The sequence below is a fragment of the Mugil cephalus genome, chromosome 17 (assembly GCF_022458985.1).
Source record: "Mugil cephalus isolate CIBA_MC_2020 chromosome 17, CIBA_Mcephalus_1.1, whole genome shotgun sequence".
Lineage (NCBI taxonomy): Eukaryota > Metazoa > Chordata > Actinopteri > Mugiliformes > Mugilidae > Mugil > Mugil cephalus.
The window spans coordinates 16,601,494-16,621,857 of NC_061786.1; the positions used below are offsets into that span (position 1 = coordinate 16,601,494).

Sequence of the window (20,364 nt, forward strand, 5' to 3'; positions counted from 1 at the left end):
TCTTAAAATGAGGCAGAATTTCAAATATTTCTCAAGATAATGAATTAGCACCTCAAGACATGAATTAGTATGTTAAAATAATAAGAAACTTTTTCAAAAATAATGATAAGGAATCACATCCGTCAACTGACTTGCAGTTTATTATAATTTTGAGAATCAAGGTCATTATTTTGAGACATCTACCATTCAAATGTTTGGACGCTAATTCTCATTGAGCTGAATGAAGAATTGTGTCCAAATTTTTGAAGGGTAGTGTAAATTAATTTTTTTTATTAAAATCGGATATTATTTTGAGATAAAAGAAAAAAAAACGTTATTTTACAAACGTTCCTTCTTTCAAATTATTAAATTAAATTATCAATACGCCTCGTTTCTTTGTTGTCATTTCATCAGATGGTTCGCCAGGGGGCGCAGTTTGCCGTTTGAGTTTATATGTGGGTGCGATGACCCTCACAGGCTGCCGTACCAAAACAAAAACGTCATTTTGGAGCGAAAGTTTTCGAAGGACCTGTCAGGATGGATGGGCGCAAGACGGAGAGGTGTTTCGCTTAAAATTAAATGGCAAATTCTTTTTTTTACGGGTTCAAAAAGACATTTAAACAGCGACAAACTAAGTTTACATAAAAATGGAAGGTCTGGAGATGTCAGCGATGATACCGGCTCTTCAGGAGCTAGCGAGGTGAGTTTGGCTAAAAGCTAAGATGTTAACAGCGTGACTGGCTCGAGTTGAACAGTACCGGTTGATACGTAATAGAAAAGGAAAAGTTGCTTTTGCTCGATTTTATAAAATAACTTACCGTCGTGTTTGCAGTGCCAGCGCTGCCGAGTACGACCTGGCGGTGCAGAAACCTCGACAGATCCTGTGCCAGTTTATTGACAGTATACTGACAGATGTGGATGTCGGTAAGTCGTGATTATTACATACAAATGATGTGATATTATAATATAGGACAGCTAAGTCTGAAGTCTTAATCGTTGTCAGGTGTTCCTCATTTGTTTAACATGGGGGGATGTGGCCCAAACTGATAAATAATGTAAGTCCAAGTGTGCGTAATTATTATTAGGTTCATTACTGCAGGTACATTAATCCAAAATATAACCGGTCTTGCGTTTAAGATGAGAATTAGCTTTGGTGAGGTTTGTCATGTCAACCAAAACCACTTATACTAATCAGTCGTCTGTTCTCCCAGTTGCTCTAGGACTGAATAAGAAGTCCAGTTCAGAGCCAGCCGGTGTGATGCTGCTGGACTTTGTGCAGCACATAGTCAAATCCTGGTCTCTGATGTTTGCCAACCCCTCCTGCCTTCCTGCCGATTACCCAGACACCACACAGAGCTGTACTGGTATGAGATTCTTCTGAAGAAGTTGGAATATTTATTAAAAGGTCTCTGAAAATAAAGAGAGTTAAAGTCTTTCTTTTATATTTTTATCTGTCTTGTGGCGTTTCTCTCGATTTCAGATTTCAGTAAGTGGGTAGCAGTGCGCTTGCTTCGTGTGGCGGCGGCTCCGGGCTGTGACGTCATCCACGGGCGGGTCTCTGCTGTGTTGTGCTCTTTGCTTCACACCCTGAGGTTCAGGGCGCCCTTCATCTTCCGCTGCCTCACGCAGGAGCTCCTGTTTCTGTCCCAGGAGCTCAGCGACGTTCTGTACGCTCACATCGCCACACTGGCAGGACACTGTTTGGGCGTTCACACGCAGAACCAATGGCCCATAACGCTCAAGTGCTTCTGTGTCTCCCCTGTGTGCGCCTCCTCGTACCTCACGCCTTCCCCTCTCGTGCTGTCCTCGCCTGCTGCCTTGGAGTCGCTGACTGCCGTGACGATGGGTATCATCGCCGATTCTCTGAGGGGGGTGGTCTCCTGTCACGACCTGAGCGTGGCCTGGAAAATGGCCTGCTCCATCTTGGCCAACGGCAACAACAGACTGAGGAAGATCTCCATGGGGATGCTTCGGAAGCTCGTGGAGCTGAGGGGGTTTCCAGAGGGGCAGGGCCACGAGTTCTTCACGGCCTATTTGCAGTTATTGGAAACACACCCCCGCACTACCACAGGGGACTCAACTGAGAAACAACCCTACGAGGGAGAGCTGCTGAGCCTGACTCGCTGTGTTTTCCAGTCACCTTGTGCTTCTCACACACACTTTGAGCCCATCTACGTCTCGCAGATGTTCGAGTGCGTCTGTGCTCTTGGAGGAGCAGGTGGCAGATTAGGCGCGGAAGTTGCTGAATCCCTCTGCCTCCTGTTCAGCTTCTCGCTGTCCGTTGCCCCGGTTTACGAGAGTGCTGCCCTGTTAAGAAGGCAGCGGGTCACAGAGGTCTGCAGGACTTTGACACGCACCGTTGGAACGGAAAATCAAGCAGAAGTACAATTCTGTTCTTTGTGTTTTCTTTTTAAAATATTTCTGTTACTCTTATGTTGTTCATCACGTCTCCTTTATCTCGCCCTCTTCAGTATTTCTCTGGTTTTTGTGTTTTGAAGTGTGCAGAAGGGTTTCTACAAGCTGCGCTGAAGGCTGAGACAGATCTGGTCGTGCAGGAGTCAGGAGATGGAGAGACTGCTGCCAAGAAAGCTTGCAAATCTGGCAATAAAACGGCGAACACATCATCAGTGTGAGTTCATGGGCATTCACAGCTTATTTGTCTGAAGATGTAAAAAGAAGTGAAAAAATACTATTGAAAAAAATCAGCATTCCACTGAAATCATCAGAAACCTATGAAAATGAATCTGATAAAGAAGGACATTGTTTTCAAGCAAAAAAGGTTTGAATAATTTTCTTCTCTTGCGTTAAGGGTGGACATGCATGCTCGCAGCGAGGTGTGGGCAGTGTTGAGCGGTCGAATGGAGGAGCTGCTGACACTTTTGAACTCAGACTCTGCTGAACCTGAGACCACACAGACGCTGTCTGCTCTGCAGGGTATGGCCCTCATCCTCCACCTGGCAGCCCTCTGCTCGTCACCCATCAGGTAACACACAAACATAGACTGCAGCTCTAACTCTTCTCCTGACCATCTAGACATAAGAGGCTTTTATAGCTGCAGCTTTTTCACATGTCTTTCCCAGAGATTAGTGGCATTTTCTGATCATGACATGTTTTCTCTGTTAGCGGTGGGTCTCCTCTCCTTTGGGTGCCCACTGAGACCGTGGGCAGAGTCCTGAAGAGCTGCCAGTCAGTGTTAGAAGGACGCTCTCAGCCCGTCTCAAACCAGAACTTCTTTCAGTCTGCTGTCCAGATCACCGTGAGGGTCCTTGACTCTCTGCTCTATCTGACACGTAAGGATACACACACACAAATACATCATGCACACACCTCTTATGGATTCAGTTCTTAATCTTGTGAGACCCGAACTTTTATTTGGTATATATGTGTAGTTTATGTAAAAATTATGTCTTCTCATGTGGAGACTGGGATTATTTTATTATTATAAAGAAGTCACCAATGTGTGACAATATAAAACCATTTATTTTAATACCTGAACATGGCTGAGCAAAGACAGAATTGCAAACGATAAAGTCCCAACGTCCTCAAACGAGTACTCGCTAGTTAGCAGAAATCGCTAATTTGTTAAATAATAAATAAAACTAGAAAACGTTTTAACCTTTGCTACCACTGTATGGCAGACTGAAGCGTCCACTCATGAGGACAATGGGGTTTAAATGAAGCAGAATAAGCTGCGGTAAAACCTAAAATTTAACGTCACCGTATGGGGACACAGGGTCTCAGGAGGTTAATCAATTATTCCATAACAAAATTCTGATAATAATCTCTGATATTTTTGGTACTACTTTTTTTTTTTATTATTATTTGCTTGTGTGTATCAGGCAGCCACAGTGAAGACGGGCTCCAGCGACGTGTGTGCGCTCTCCTGTCCCTCCCCTGGGTGTGTGAGAACAACTCTGCGCCGGCCTATAGGAGCTCAGGATTCCCCTCCTGGCTGCTTTCGCTCGCTCAGAGACTCAGCTTCTGCTACTGTGAGTTTTCCCGTGGCGTCACAAGTCGAGGCCGATGCTTTTCTGATCCCTTCCGTTGAACTTTTGGGATTGAACCGCGTGTTTCGTCCCCAGCTCCTGATGTCCAGGCTGACTGTGTGATGCTGCTGGCCTTTCTGAGTCGCGACGTGTGTGAGAAATGGCGCGCGTGCGTGATTTCCAAGGCGCTGAAGAGTCGAGACGAGGCGGTGAGAGCGGCTGCGGTCCGGGCCGTCCCGCTTCTTCTTCACCACCTGGGAATCACAACCCACAACCTCATCAGCACCACTCTGCTGTACGTAAACGCAAACTCGACGACTTAAAGCTTCTCCTTCCCTTCAGTTCCTTATCTCGATGCGTTCTCAGTTCCAGCGTAGAGGACAGTTCGGAGAAGGTGAAGACGGAGCTGGCCAGGATTGTTGGTCAGCTCAGCTGCATCCAGTCGAAGCTCTCCAAGATTGGCGACGTCCACACAGAGTCCGCCTGTCCTCCCAAGATCTTCTGCCTCCGCCTCCGCCTTGAAATAGAGCATCCTGGAAAAGCAGCGCCATCCCTCAAAGCATCTGTAGTTAGACCTTTCCTTCCTCTACTCAGGCCACAAGTTCCAAGCAGCGTTAAACAAGGTACTTTAGGTTTATTTTGTTTATTTCAACAAACAGCAGAAAATATACTATACTTGCTAATACGCTCCACTCCACTCCCAGCTTTCCTAGAAGGTCTTCCTCACCTCTGCAAGCATGTGAATCTGATTGGTGGAGACGGCGACTCCCAGGCAGTTCTCTGTGCCCTGATTGGTCTGATGGAGGATTCGGATCCCGTGGTCAGAATACAGTTCAGCCAGTCACTGCGCTTTCTGCTAACAGAGAACTCAAAAAACGCAGAGCAGGCCACCCTGAATGAGGTGAGTAATCAGCTTTAAATAACCTAAGGGACAGGGCTATTCATTCAGTGCTCTTTAGTATGATATATTTTATGAATTACTGAGGATATTTTTAAGTTTAGTTTTAACTTTCATTAATGACAGTTGGTGATGTGTTTGTCTTCTTGTCTCTGCAGCTCCTGGTCGTACGTCTTAAGGAGGCATTCAGGAAGGCTAAACTCAGCAGAGATGAGGACCTGAGGAACACTCTGGTCCTTACCACTGGGGAGATTGGCAGGTACAAATGCTCCTAATGATATATAAACCTGTGCATAATCGGAACATATAAACCAATCAGGCATAACATTATGACCACCTTCCTAATATTGTGTAAGTCTCCAAAACAGTTGTGACTCATCAGAGAATGGACATGGGCCTTCTGAGGGTGGCTGCCTTTGGGTCCTATGGACTAGGGGGAGGGGTCTCTGTGGACCAGGCTCTTTTCAGTGTATCCCACAGATGCTTGATCAGTTTGGGATCTAGTGAATGTCGAGGCCAGGCCAGCACCTTGTGCTGCTTTTTTGTTTTATCTTCAAGGGTGGGGGTGCCTGATCTGGTCTAAGTTGGTGGCACATATCTAAGTAACATCCACATGAATGCTAGATCCAAACATTTCCCCAGCAGAACACTGCATTGTCACAAGGTGATCAGTGTTATTCACTTCTCCTCTCAGTGATCATAATGTTATGCCAGATAGGTGCAAACTGTTATTATAAGACTGATTTGGATAAATATGTCCGTCCCTCTTTCCTCCTCTGTCAGAGCGTCCCAGGGTAGTTTGGTGTCCTTCTCCATGCTGCGTCTACTCCAGTGTCTCCTGTCCAAGTCGTCCACAGAGTCTGTAGCTGCTTACACTCAGATCCGAGCCCTGGCAACCGCCAAAGGCCTGAAACTGCAAACTCTCTTCAATCAGTACAAGAATCCAATTTGCCAGGTAGAAAATCTTGCACTGCTTTAATCAAACTGGAATTTAGGCCAACACTCATCCTGCTGTCTGTTTGGTATCTAGTGCTTTACTGAGCTTTCTTTGCCTTTTTAGTTCCTGGTGGAGTCGCTGCATTCACGCCATGCTTCGGCCCTGCGGAGCACCCCAGATCAGGGCACCGAATCAGCCAATCAGAGAGAGAAGGCTCTGGACATACTGGCTCAGATCGCACACGCTTTTGACTTCCCAGACCTCCACCGCTTCCTCACTGTACGTACAGACACTACATTACAGCAACATGATGTGTAGACAATAGATATGTATGTAAAGTGATAGTACACCAAGGCTGTATGATGTAGTTTTTTTTTCTTCATATTTGCGAATACAGCAAACCCTCCAGGTGCTGCTGCCTTACCTGGCAGCTAAGGCGAGCACAACAGGGTCCGCCCTCATCCGCACCCTGGCCAATGAGTTGAAGGCGAACAGGAGAGAAATCCTGATCAACAACTTCAAGTACATCTTCAGCCATCTGCTCTGTTCATGCCCCAAAAAGGAGCTGGAGAGGGCCTTCCACTACCTGCAGGTATTAACAGAGCCATGATACTTTATCAAGGTGTCGCTGGTTATGTTTACATGTAAACACCGATCAGCCATAACATTAAGACCACCTACAGGAGAAGTGAATAAAATTGACAATAACATTGACAATTCAATGTTATGCTGGGAAACATTTAGACCTGGCATTTGTGTGGATGTTATGTAGATGCAGCCTGACAGAGGCACACACAGAAATAACTAAAAACATGAAAAACAGCACAAGGTGTTGACCTGACCCATGTTCATTCTCTGAGTTAGAACTTATTAGAGGCACAAGGGAGACATACACAGTATTAGGAAGGGGGTCATAATGTTATGCCTGATCGATGTGTACTCTATGTGCAGTTTAGTTTGAATCTGCTGTAAATGTAACAGTAGATCTGATTGACAGTATTAAACAATTCAATATAAAAGAACAACTGGTTGTTTTGTTTCCTTGTTATTCAAATATTGATTGTCACATTTGTAGTTAAATTATAGGCTTCAATTCACTTCAACCCATCTGACTGTCATGAATATTTTTCACCAAACTGTAAATATATATAATCTAAAGCAACATGGGATTCATGCAACAAGTTTGACAAGTCTAAGAAGTAATCTTAAGCAACCAGACAGGTTTGTAATTCTTCCTCATGTCACAGAGCGAGACAGAGATTGAACTGGGCTCTCTGCTACGACAAGACTTCCAGGGTCTTCACAACGAGCTGCTGCTGCGTCTGGGCGAGGACTACGAACAGGTCAACACACACAGACACACACAGGTCCCTGTTTAAATGTCAGTCTTAACATGACACGTGTATTTTTTTTTTTTCACATACAATGTACATGTGCTTTGCAGGTGTTCAACGGCTTGGCAATCTTGGCCTCCTTTGCATCCAACGATGACCCGTACCGTGGCCCCCGAGACATCACCACCCCAGAGCTCATGGTATCATTTTGCATCAGTTTATTAGTGCAAAAACCCATTAAAAAAATTGGCTAGTCTTATAAACATCCATTTGATTTTTCTTGTCTCTCATCGCGTGCTAGGCCGACTACTTGCAGCCGAAGCTCCTGGGGATCCTCGCCTTTTTCAACCTGCAGCTGCTCAGCTCCAGCGTAGGAGAGAAAGACCGAAAGGAGCTGGTGAGAAATCCACTAATTTGTGTACCGTTGTGTACTGTTAGTCCGCTACATTTCAAGCCCCCCGTCCTGTTCGCTGTGCAGGCGCTGAAGAGTGTGATGGCTCTAATGCGACTGATGGGCTCCAAACACATCAGCTTAGTGCGCGTGAAGATGATGACGACGCTTCGCACCGGCCTCCGATACAGAGAAGACTTCCCGCTGCTCTGCTGCCAGTCCGTACCTGCACACGCACACACACACACATCCTAAAATAAACAAACCTGAAACAATTCTGCTGTAATCTCCTGGATAAGGTTTCTGATTCTGTGTGTGTTTTTTTTTTTTTTTTTTTCGCTTGCAGGACGTGGGAGTGTTTTGTAAGGAGCGTGGAGCCCGCGCACCTGGGCCCCCTGCTGAGTCATGTCATTGTTGCACTACTCCCCTTGATCCCACTGCAGCCCAAAGAAACTGCCGCTATCATCCGCTTCCTCATCCTGGACAACAGGTGACTTACTCACAGACACGTTTACACAAAATCAGAGTAAACATCTCAAAGTTTCTCCAGTGAAATGTGGTTAAACATGATATTCCAGACGTTCCCCTCTCTAGCAATATTTTCTAGTAGGGGTCAACTTCACGATACGATGCGCATCACGATACTTGAGTCACGATACGATACATTATTGCGATATTATGATATTGCGATATATTGCAGTATTGTACATAGTTAAGTAACACATTTTAAATACAGCTTAAAATACACGTTGTATATATGTACATCAAATGATTGAGTACAATTTATTGCATGTGAACAGAAAAAGTGCAGAATCGATATTGTATCGGAAGAAAAAATATCGCGATATATTGCCAATCAATATTTTTTCCCCACCCCTACTTTCTAGTTTTTCTTGAGGTATCTCGATGCATTCCCAGGCCAGTTGGGATATATAATCCCTCCAGCTAATTCTGTGTCAACCCCGGGGTCTCCCCCTAGGTCCAAAGGGTGGTTCTTAATTGTCTTTACCGATGCCTCACTTCTATCAATATGTCACAGGGAAGAAGTCAACGACTACCTCCATGAGATTTACTTCCTACCAGACCATCCAGAACTAAAAGACATTCACACAGTTCTTCAGGATTACAAGAAGGTCTGCATGAGGATAAGAAATAAGGTATCAGAAGTTACTGATTGACGGTAATGATGAAAATTACACGCATTTCATTTCCTTCCAGCTGACAGCCAGCAGCAGTGACCTGGCCGAGGCGCTGCAGCTCTCCATGAGAGCGGTTCAACATGAGAACGTCGACGTGAGGATCCACGCACTGACCAGCCTCAGGGACATGATGCACAGCAAGCAGGTACACAAACACATACGCGCACATAAATAGTGTAATTCCCCATTATCCTCTCCTGACGTCAGTTAATTTTGTCGTCATAATGTTTTGTTCGATAAATATTTTCTCTGCAGGAGTGGCTGCTGCGTCAGGTCTGTGCGAGTGAAGCGGTGGAGCCGGTCATCTCCAGCCTGGTGTCGGTGCTGCTGAAGGGCTGCCAGGACTCGTCCCCAGAGGCCAGGCTGCTCTGTGGGGAGTGTCTCGGGGAGCTGGGAGCCGTGGATCCTGGACGTCTGGACCTGTCCCGCACACACACCCACGGCGACCGCAACACGTTTGTGGTTAGTAATGCTGCTAGCATCAAAAAATGTGCACTATAACAATATCTACACTTAACTAGCAAATTTAGTGATATATTAAAGTTTAGTTCTAATCCAGGTTCATGCATGCCTTTTTATTCTGTGTGCAAGAATAAATAAGCGTAAATTAACCTGTTGCACTAGCAGCTCTGCTTCAAAAAAATCTTTTCACTTGGTGGAACCGTAGTAAGTAGCACAGGTTGTCCACAAATGACACCAAACTTCTTGTAGTAAATACAGTAATTAGTAATTAATATTCTTGACTTGATCTATGGACACAGTTGATACACCGATCAAGCATAACATAGACACCGAGAGAGATAATACATCGACACTTGACATTCTATGAAACTGACTGCTTAGGTGAGTTACTTAGACATGCAGGATGCAGCCTGACACAGACACCACACAGTTTAGGAACAACTCAAAAAACTTGAAAAACAGCTCAAGGTGTTGACCTGGCCTCCAAACTCAGTAGATCCACAGAGGTCCCTCCTCTCCAGCCATATGACCCCACCCCAACAACATCCTGTCACCAGACACACTATGTCTGTGCTCTGATTTAGTCACAACTGTTTTGGAGACCTACACAATATTAGAAAGGTGGTCTGGGGTTTAAATGTTCTTATTTTCCTCTTTACTTCCCTGGCAAGATGGGTGGTCCTACGATTCCGAATTCCTTTACTTCGCTGCAGGTGGTCACGATCGATTCGAGTTTGCTGATCGAGCTGACCAGAACGTTTCTGGCTTACGCTGATGACGTGAGAGCCCAGGACTCTGCTGCTTACGCAATTCAGGTTCGCTCATGCTTCCGGTCGCTTCGCAAATTCAGCAGCTTGGATTTGTTTTGTTTTATTTGTTTTTTTATCTGTTATGCCCTACGGTAGGAGCTGCTGTCTATATTTGAGTGTCGCGAGGGTCGAACCGACTCATCGGGCCGCCGTCTGTGGAGGAGATTCCCGGAGCAGATTCAAGAAATACTGGAGCCTCACCTCAACAGCAGGTAGCAACTCACACCTGCATACACATTTACCTTCGAGTTAAAACTTCTCTTTTCCCTCTTTTTCCTACATTTTTATAATTGTTATTTCCCTCTATTCTTCTATTCTTGTCCATTGTCTCCACCTTGATCTCAGATATAAGAGCAGTCAGAAGAACATGAACTGGTCTAAGCTGAAGAAGCCGGTGTACCTCAGCACCAGAGGTAGCAAGTTCTCCGACTGGTCTGCCACCTGGGCTTCATACCTCATCAGCAAGGTTTCTCCTTTTGACGTTAGCAGATAAACCTTCCGCTTTTCAGACGCTTCTTGTTTTAATGGCTGTTTCTCTGTGTTCCAGGTGAGACACGAGCTGGCCAGCAGGGTGTTCAGATGCTGTAGTTTCATCATCAAACACGACTACAAGGTCACAATCTACCTGCTGCCTCATATTCTGCTCTACATGCTGCTGGGCTGCACACCTGCAGAGCAGCAGGAGGTGAGGGCGTTTTTCACGTCACGTTCACTTAATGAAATGATTATAGTTTCAGTTTTGTTTCATTTTTTTTTTTTTACTAAAGGTGACTGAGGAGATTCTGGCCGTGCTGTCGGAGGGCGACGGGCGAGGAGGGGTGCGTGTCCAGGAGACAGCCTCCAGCCTATCACAGCTCAGCACTCAGACTGTGTTCAGCATGTTGTCACACCTCACGCAGTGGAGCCGCCAGATCCTCCACAGCAAACCCAAACTCAACGGTGACAGACGCGCAAATCCAACCAAGATTTAATATCAAATATGTCAAAGAAGGACATCGCATCTGAGCTACCAGAGGCTGGGAGTTTAAATGACTATTGTTTGTGACATCATTTGATATGTGTCATCGCAGAGAGTGGAGATTACCAGCGGGTGGTGGCCTTCTTGAAGGGTATCCCCCAAGACGTTCTGGCCAAGGCCTCTCTACGGTCCAAGGCGTACACTCGCGCCCTCATGCACTTCGAAGCTTACATCCTAGAAAACAAAGAGAACATCCAGGACCATCTTACCTTCCTGCAGGTCAGACGATAAAAACGATTATTAATTGTTAACCCTTAAACTTTTTGAACCAGTCAGAGCCTCATGCGATATGTCGTCGGAAAGCTAATTTTCTTCTGAATTATACCACTTAGAGTGATTCTGACTCTTGTGATAGAAACTTCAGAGTCTTTGCTTTCAAAAGATACCAGGACCATGCAGGAGCGCCATAGGTTCATGAACAGCATTCAATTTACTACGTCCTAAATAGGCGTTTTTTTTGCAAAAAGGTTGGACTGATAAGCGGTTCAAAAAAAATAGCTTCATTTACGTCTGAGGTGGAGTTTACATTTTTTCTGTGAGTTGTGGAAGAAGTGTCTGAATGTGGACGTTGCAGACGCTGTATGCGGCGATGCACGAGCCTGACGGAGTGAGGGGGGTCAACGCTCTGAGGAGGGAGGAGCCGTCGCTACGGGAACAGATCCTCGAGCACGAGAGCATCGGCCTCCTCCGGGACGCGACCGCCTGCTACGACCGGGCCATACAGCTGGAGTCAGACCAGGTACACACACACAAATACACCAGGCTTTACATGACAGAGGAATACTTAAAATGCATTATTTACTATTTCTTCTTCATGATGTTCTCTTATTTGTTCATATACAGTATTAAAATTATTATCTAAATTATCTTGTTTCCATTAGAAATTCTTTTAATTTTTATTTATTTATTCATTTAAAATATAAGATACATATAAATAACTGTGATTTTTTAAATCGGTTCCTTATTTTTTGATCGTACTCATGGTCCGTTTGTCTTCAGATCGGGCACTATCACGGAGTGATGACGTCCATGCTCGGACTGGGACAGCTGTCCACGGTCATCACCCAGGTTAATGGAGTGCTGGCCAGCAAGTGAGACGCATACATCAGAGACTTGTCTTATCGTCACCGGTGGTGCTTTTTAATTTTTACATTAATCCCTCTTTACGTGAACTCGTTTAGGCCCCAGTGGAAGTCAGAGCTGAACAACTACAGAGTGGAGGCGGCCTGGAAGCTCGGAAAATGGGACCTGCTGGAAGATTATTTGAGTTCGGGTAATGAATTACTTTAATCGTCGGTGAGTCTGCACGGAGCCGGCCTACTTAAATCACCGCTGTATGTCTCTAGATCAACAGTCGAGTACCTGGGGGGTTCGGCTCGGCCAGCTGCTGCTGTCGGCCAAGAAGCAGGATGCCGAGACCTTCAGCGAGAAGCTGAAGCTGGTGAGGAAGGAACAGGTCGTCCCTCTGTCTGCAGCCAGCTACGAGTGGGGAACCTACCAGAGAGGATACGAGTACATTATCAGGTCAGTTGTTTCGTAATAAAGAATGTATTTTCATTATTTTTGTTTCTGCAGTCGATTAATCTGCGGCGATAATCTGTTTGTTTAGGCTGCACATGCTCAGCGAGCTGGAGCACACTTTCACTGAGCTGCAAAAGCACGGAGAGGGCTCTGCCCCGAGCCTCAGCCAGCTGCCTCGTCACTGGTCGGATCGGCTGGAGATGACCCAGAATTCCTTCAGGGCCAAGGAGCCCATTCTGGCTCTGCGCCGCGCTCTGCTCAGCCTACGACCGCAGTAAGGACGCAGAGACGCTCAGACACAATCATATGTTTTTGGTTGCATTAAGTTTTGAATATTTGCTTAAAACATTTATTTATTTATTTTTTACATTTCTCAGAAAGTGATGCAACATACACTATCCCCAGCCCATAGCAATGACACTCTTTAATGGCAGCAGCCACTCTCAGCAGGAAAACAGCACAAGGTGTTGACCTGGCCTCCAAATTCACTAGATCCCAAACGTTCAAGTATTTGTGGGTTGATCCACAGAGGCCGCTCCCCTCAAAGACCCCCACTAACAACATTTTGTTGCCAGACACATCAGGACACCCTCAAAAGGCCCGTGTCGATTCTCTGATGAGTCACAGCTGTTGTGCACAAGGGAGACTAATCTATTACACACATGTGCACTGATCGTCTCCTTGTTTTTCCGCAGGCCCGTGTGTCAGGAGCTGGTGGGGGAGTGCTGGTTACAAAGTGCCCGGGTGGCCAGAAAGGCAGGACACCACCAGACTGCATTCAATGCTATTCTGAACGCAGAAAACACACACCTGGCTGAGCTGGTCACCGAGAAGGCGAAATGGCTTTGGTCCAAGGTGGAATCAACATCTCATTTCTTCTGCTGTTATTGTTAACGTACACCTACCGCATACACGCGCGGTGCGACATAATCAATAAACGCCTCCGTGTTGGCTTGCGTTGGATCAGGGCGATGTGCACCAGGCCCTGATCGTCCTGCAGAAGGGCGTGGCCCAGTGTTTCCCTGAAGATGAGATACTGACGGACCCTCGCAGCCTGCAGACCAAAGGCAAAGCCATGCTGCTGGTGGGACGCTTCATGGAGGAGACAGCCAACTTTGAGTCCAACGCCATCATGAAGGCGTACAGGGTACTGCGCGATCCTCAGCCTCATTCATGCTCTCTTCAGCCACATCCTTTGTTATTGCTGTACATAACGATGCTTTCACCATGTATGTTTCTTAGGACGTCACCAACCTTCTGCCAGAGTGGGAGGATGGAAACTTTTATCTCGCCAAGTACTATGACAAGGTGATGCCCATGGTGACTGATAACAAGATGGAGAAACAAGGGAACCTCATTCGTTATATCGTCATATTCTTTGGAAAGTACGTTATTTTTCTTTCTTCTGAGAATCAGAGCAAATGCTTTTAAGCGTCACGTCCAGTCTTTTTGACTCGTTGGTGTCTGAACTCTCTCCCAGAGCTCTGCAGTTTGGAAACCAGTACATCTACCAGGCCATGCCTCGCATGCTGTCTCTCTGGCTGGATTTTGGAGCCAAAGTGTGTGAATATGAGAAAGGTGGGCGTTTTTTCTGCCTCCGGCGTCCATGCAAATCCCCTTTTTCAGCTTTGCTTTTCAGTAACGCTCATATTCCACCTGCATCCCTCCTCTACAGCCGGGCGATCAGACAGACAGATGAGACAAGATCTGAGCAAGATCAACACGACGATGAGCGAGCACTGTGCCAACTTGGCGCCGTACCAGTTCCTGACCGCCTTTTCCCAGCTCATCTCCAGGGTGTGTCACTCCAGCGATGAGGTTTTCAGCGTCCTCATGAACATCGTGGCCAAAGTGTTCCTCGCGTACCCCCAGCAGGCCATGTGGCTAATGACTGCCGTCTGCAAGGTCTGTGTGTGTTTTTCTCTTTAGGTTTTTCATGTTGCATGTGACGTCACAGCCGGCGAAGTCTCCGTGGTTACGGCCGCTGAGTGGCAAAAACTGAAAGTGGAGCATGAAAATTAGCAGCATTAGTTTGAATCACAGGCTTAAATAGCGTCTAAATTGTAAAATTAATTTAAAAAATCAGGTGATATTAACGTATGCTGTATTTTTTGATGAAGTCATACCTTAAGTTACGTTCTGGAGGGCTGTTTGTGGATGTTAATATTTGTGATCACTCCTCGTGATCCTTTTAATGTCCCGTCAGACGCTACAGTATTGTTTGGCTAATTTTACTCCTCAGTGAAGCTCTTAGCGTTAGCATCTTTTATTTAGCTACATTTATCATAATGAAATGACCTAAAACTAACTCAAATTGAAGCTAATCCACTTTTCCAAATCTATACTAGTTCGTATGGATCTTTGTTCAGTCCAGTTGTCCTTAATTTGATCTGAAAATCCACATTTTCCCGAGTCTCGCTGTATTTACTGCTACATTTCACCATGTTTTTACCACTCAAGGGGGCGTGGCCCTCAGTGACGTCAATACATACCCTCTATACATGTCTCCATATGAGTTTATATATGCAAACATGCTTCTTTCCTTTCAAGCAGCTGCAAAGACACGTTTGTGTGTTTGTTTGTTTTTCCAGTCGTCCTACCCGATGCGTATGAACCGCTGTAATCAGATCCTGAAGAAAGCCATCAGTCTTAAAGATTCTCTGGAGAAATTTATCGGAGACGCCACCAGACTGACTGACAAGCTGCTGGAGCTCTGCAACAAGCCGGTACGCAAACGTATACATCCCTGTGTTAACAAATGAGGACGCCGCATTTGCATAATGCCTTCTTCAGCAGATTACTCTATACATCATAGCTGGATGTGATGATTTTAGCGTAATTTCTAATCCTTAAAACAGCACACATACATAATATGTATAATTTAACTTGTACTGTAGAGAAATGTAACTTAATTTTAAAAATAATAAAGGATGTGTTCGGACTCATTAGGTAAATGCATATTGATTCATAATTATTTTTTATGTAAAATGAATGGATGGACGTCGTTTGAATGTGTCTTTCAGGTGGACGGTAACAGCTCCACCCTCAGTATGAGCGTTCACTTCAAGCAGCTGAAACGTCTGGTGGAGGAGCCGACCTTCAGCCAGATCCTGATCCCGCTGCAGTCGGTCCTCATCCCGACGCTGCCCTCGACGGGAGGGGCAAACACGCATCACGACGCCTTCCCCGGACACTGGGCGTACCTGGACGGCTTCGAAGACATCGTAAGAGAGAAGAGGCCGTTGGCGACCACCTCAACAAACATGATTATGGACAATGAATCTTTAGGTGACCGTGTTTGTGTCTGTGTGTGTCTGTGTAGGTGGAGATCCTGGCCTCTTTGCAGAAGCCCAAGAAGATAGGTTTGAAAGGTTCAGACGGTCGGAGCTACACGATGATGTGTAAACCCAAAGATGACCTGAGGAAGGACTGCAGACTGATGGAGTTCAACTGCCTCATCAACAAGGTGACTCAAATTAAACAACAGTTACTAGTCTGTGTGTGAATAGAGGCTGACAAAATTAACTTCTAGTCCCTTCTTTTAGTGTCGTATAATAAATACGGCAGCACAGATTTTTATTTCTTTTTTGTTTTTTTAATACATATATTTACATTGTTTTTGCATGCTTATCACTCCAATTTTATGACAGCATTTCCGTCGTGGAAATGATTTTGTTTTGTTGCTCTCATAAAGTGACAGATGCAAGGAGGTAGAGTCAAAAACTAATTGAATAAAATAATAATAATATTTTTTTAATCCTTTTTTTAACCCTACATTCTGCTTGTACAATATGTTATTGTCTTGATTTCATTGATGAAAATCATTACAGGATTCAACCAACACATTTTTTCAAAACAAAACAATTCAGGCGAACCCAAGAACTTCTACTTTGATTGCTCAAAAACAATACTACTCAGAGTGATTCTGACTTTTGTGTTAGAAATGTCAGAGTCTTGGCTTTCAAAAGACACCAAGACCATGAATGAGCTCCAAACTGTTCAAGAACAGCATCCAGGTTAATTTTGTCCTAAATAGGAATTTAACTTTGCAAAAAGGCTGAATGAAATCCCACTGTTTTCCAGGCTATGAAGGCTTTGTTCTGTTTTCTGGAAGTACCAGAAAATGAATCAGGGTCTCCTTTAGAGACTATGAACTGAAGGAGAACAAAAGACTCGATTGTGTGCAGGACTATTGTGTGAACCCCGTTAGACTGAGCACTTCCATCTAATGAGAGAGTATGGAGACGCATTAATAGTATATATATTAATAGTCCATGCTTTATGTGTGTGTTCGTAGTGCCTGCGTAAAGACGCTGAGTCGAGGCGGAGGGAGCTTCATATCCGCACCTACGCCGTGATTCCCCTCAACGAGGAGTGCGGTATCATCGAGTGGGTCAACAACACCGCTGGACTGCGACACATTCTCACAAAGCTGTACAAAGACAGAGGTACCTTCCCTACACAACGTCTGTAAATAAACTGTCAGGGCCTCGCACGAGTGAGAAATAATTGAATTTGTATCATGTTTGTTTGTTTTTAAGGTATCTACCTATCGGGTAAAGAGCTGAGGAAGCTCATGCTTCCAAAGACGGCTCCGTTTGAGGAGAAACTACGGATCCACAAGGAGGTGCTGTGTCCTCGACACCCGCCAGTCTTCCACGAGTGGTTTCTCCAGACTTTCCCCGACCCCACGTCATGGTACAGCCTTCTGTACCCCATTTAGAAGGGAAACGGTTTCATAAGAAATGGGCGGGTTCAGTTCTGTTTTGCATCGCGTTGTTCATTTATGTGTGATGTTTCTGTGCATTTCAGGTACAGCAGTCGCTCTGCATACTGCCGCTCTACTGCTGTGATGTCCATGGTGGGATACATCCTGGGATTAGGAGATCGCCATGGAGAAAACATCCTCTTCGATTCCTTTACTGGGGAATGTGTTCACGTCGACTTCAACTGCCTCTTCAACAAGGTTTGCTTTTGTTTCCTGTTGTTTTTTTAATTTTTTAAATTTTTTTTAAGGCGAGACGCAGCCGCTGATCAATATTTAGATTTTTTGCTATTTTGCGTCATTAACATCTTTATTTTTCATTCTGTCAAACCAGTTAAATCACTCTAGTTTACTCCTAAATTCACTAAAAGTCAGCTTTCTAAGCCGGCTCGTAGCTCTGTGAGCTTCGTCTCTACCCCAGCATATGAGGTACCGTTGTGAAGCTCTTTTTCTCATGCAGAAGTCTGACAGCTCCAAATATGGTCACATCCTTTGTAATGGCAACCAACCGTGGAAGTAGAAAGGGAGATCCGGAGCTAAACGCAAACTCTCATTGGTTGGTGTCGATTTCTGACAATGTGATTTGTTGAAAAGCGTCACATGACCGGATATTCTGCTGGTCTGTGTTTTTCTGTGAGGGACATTTAAAAATACCGGAAAAGCAACAATGAATTCTCTAAGAAGAAAATCAAACTAGCAAGAAAAGACACATGAAGTAGAGGAGAGGTGGAGTCAGACTCATCTGAGTTCATCCGGCCGTAAATTGTCTTTGGTAAAAGGAGACGAAGGTGGTGATGATCAGAAATGCCTCATCAATCATGTTTCACTCTTGAATGAACTTCATTCATGAAAATTTAATCTGATATTTTGATATTATATATCTTGATATTATTATATGATATGTTTTGGTTTTGGTACATAGTTGTTTCAGTTAAAAAATCTGCATGATTTTGCAATGTAAAACTTTAAAGGCAGTTTTTCTGCATACTCTGAGGCAGAAATCTGCACTTCAGTACCACCTACACATCCCAAACTTTTCAAATTTATTCCTAACTACAAAAATTGTTGGGATTTTCGACACTGTTTTGCGATTTATGAAGTGATAATAAGAAATATCCAAAATTCCCCCTGTAAATACCTGGAAATGTAATATATTAACAAAATAAAACACTTTAGCTGTTAATCAGATTTCTGTTCTGGAAATGTATGCAAATTAGAGCATATTTAAGTAGACAACTCCTCATTTGCATATTTAGATATAAATTCATAGAAAACTTGTAATACAAAAAAATATTGTAATTATGTAATTAATCACTTGGAGAAGTTTCGTGGTGATATCTATAAGTGAAAAACTTTACCCTATTCACCTTAAGTTTACATTACATTTTGTTACACTAGAAATTTCTCTCATGCTCCCCCTTGACTTGTCCACTAGGGGGAAACATTCGACGTGCCTGAGGTGGTGCCTTTCCGTCTGACTCAAAACATGGTCCACGCTATGGGGCCCATGGGCACCGAGGGCCTCTTTCGGCAGGCCTGCGAGGTCACCCTGAGGCTAATGAGAGACCAGAGAGAGCCGCTCATGAGGTAAACTCCAAACACATCTGTTCAACCGTCACCAGATTCTACGTGTGTGTGGCTTTCGTTTTCCATAAAGTCACGCAATAGCTTCTCTCAAGTCAAAATTTCTGCTTTTATTTGTCCGCATTTGTCCTAAGTGTGCTTAAGACCTTCCTTCACGACCCGCTGGTGGAGTGGAGCAAACAAGGCAAAGGACTAACGAAAGCTCAGGCCAACGAGACGGGAGAGATCGTCAACGAAAAGGTGCGCGCTTTTCTTAAATTTTGCCACAGTGTGTTTAACGTACATGCAGCCAACTCGTGTTATATCCTCTTTTTCTCCCTGCCAGGCGAAGACCCACGTGTGTGACATCGACCAGCGTCTGCAAGGAGTGATAAAGAGCAGGAATAAAGTGCTGGGTCTGCCTCTGTCGATAGAGGGACACGTCCACTACCTCATACAAGAAGCCACAGATGATAAACTGCTCTGTTTGATGTATTTGGGCTGGGGGCCCTATCTGTAAATTGTAAACTCAGCTGTAAGATATTTTTGTGAAAAGCACTTTCTATTTTTTTTTATAAATGGGAACAAGTGATACATGATGCACATTCTCTTTCAATGTAGAATAATTTTGTTGGTAAACGCGCCGACAAGTTTGTCTTCTAATCTCTTAACTCTCCTTAGGATGCGGTCAGGCTGTCAGGTGATTACTTTAATCCTCTCTCTCGGCCTGCTTCTAACACTCGCCCAATTGTCCAATCGGTTCACCTTTTTTTTTTTCCCTCCCACGCAAGCGCCGGTAAGTTAGAGATAAACGTTTGCTTAAGAGGCTGAAAGATAAAGTACCAGCAAATAGCAGGTGACATGGTGCAGTCATGAGTTCAGACACGCAGAAAGTCGCTGTATTTTTGATTATCACTTTGCTTCTTTTTATTAATGCGTGGCTGCTAATGCAGTTTGTCTCAGGATAAGAGGAATTTCTTGCCTTATTATTATTTTTTTTGTTCTTATATTTTTGGAGAAGATTATGTAGAATTTCCAGGAACATCTTTGCATTAGTGAGCTGGAGCTTCTCTATGGGGGAAAACGAGACCTGAAGCTAAGCTGTGTCTTCATTACTAATACCGTAATTACTCGAGGAACCTAATTCATCTTTATTTGAATTTTACAGCTAATTTTCTTTGTATGTTTGTTATAGAGATTATACTTTTATTTTGAAGAAACTGAACCAGATTTCCACTGTTCTCCGTGATGTTTTTGTAGTTTTCTCTTTTATTTATTTTATTATTATCGTTATTGTTTATAAAATCTGTGACGTATTAATATCTACGTTCGGTTATTAGCGTACAGTCAAATATACGCTTATTTTAAAAATAATGCAGACTGTATTTCCATCTTCGCGATTTTCGAATTGATTGTTTTGAATCAATAAAGAATCGGTAAGGAATAACACAAATGAGGAGATTTGGATATACAGACATTTGTATTACTCGTGCCGCTGTTGT

The 20,364-nt window shown here is 44.4% G+C and overlaps 1 protein-coding gene across 1 annotated transcript; it reads left to right on the forward strand.

Moving 5' to 3' along the window:
• Positions 1 to 501: 501 nt before the first annotated feature.
• atr (ATR serine/threonine kinase) lies at positions 502 to 20,321 on the forward strand. The gene is made up of 48 exons (XM_047611182.1): positions 502 to 679; positions 812 to 903; positions 1,191 to 1,343; positions 1,460 to 2,361; positions 2,478 to 2,608; positions 2,789 to 2,962; positions 3,103 to 3,269; positions 3,819 to 3,968; positions 4,062 to 4,260; positions 4,332 to 4,588; positions 4,670 to 4,866; positions 5,022 to 5,122; positions 5,647 to 5,818; positions 5,924 to 6,079; positions 6,198 to 6,392; positions 7,048 to 7,143; positions 7,245 to 7,334; positions 7,436 to 7,531; positions 7,613 to 7,743; positions 7,872 to 8,015; positions 8,565 to 8,658; positions 8,744 to 8,869; positions 8,980 to 9,183; positions 9,900 to 10,001; positions 10,092 to 10,207; positions 10,341 to 10,461; positions 10,543 to 10,680; positions 10,763 to 10,934; positions 11,066 to 11,232; positions 11,588 to 11,752; positions 12,013 to 12,104; positions 12,195 to 12,286; positions 12,360 to 12,537; positions 12,623 to 12,808; positions 13,230 to 13,389; positions 13,502 to 13,681; positions 13,777 to 13,919; positions 14,015 to 14,112; positions 14,210 to 14,439; positions 15,126 to 15,260; positions 15,558 to 15,758; positions 15,857 to 16,000; positions 16,832 to 16,982; positions 17,076 to 17,232; positions 17,347 to 17,500; positions 18,735 to 18,886; positions 19,018 to 19,123; positions 19,209 to 20,321. The coding sequence occupies exons 1-48, from the start codon at positions 627 to 629 to the stop codon at positions 19,380 to 19,382; spliced, it is 7,794 nt and encodes a 2,597-aa protein (XP_047467138.1). The 5' UTR covers positions 502 to 626; the 3' UTR covers positions 19,383 to 20,321.
• Positions 20,322 to 20,364: the final 43 nt, after the last annotated feature.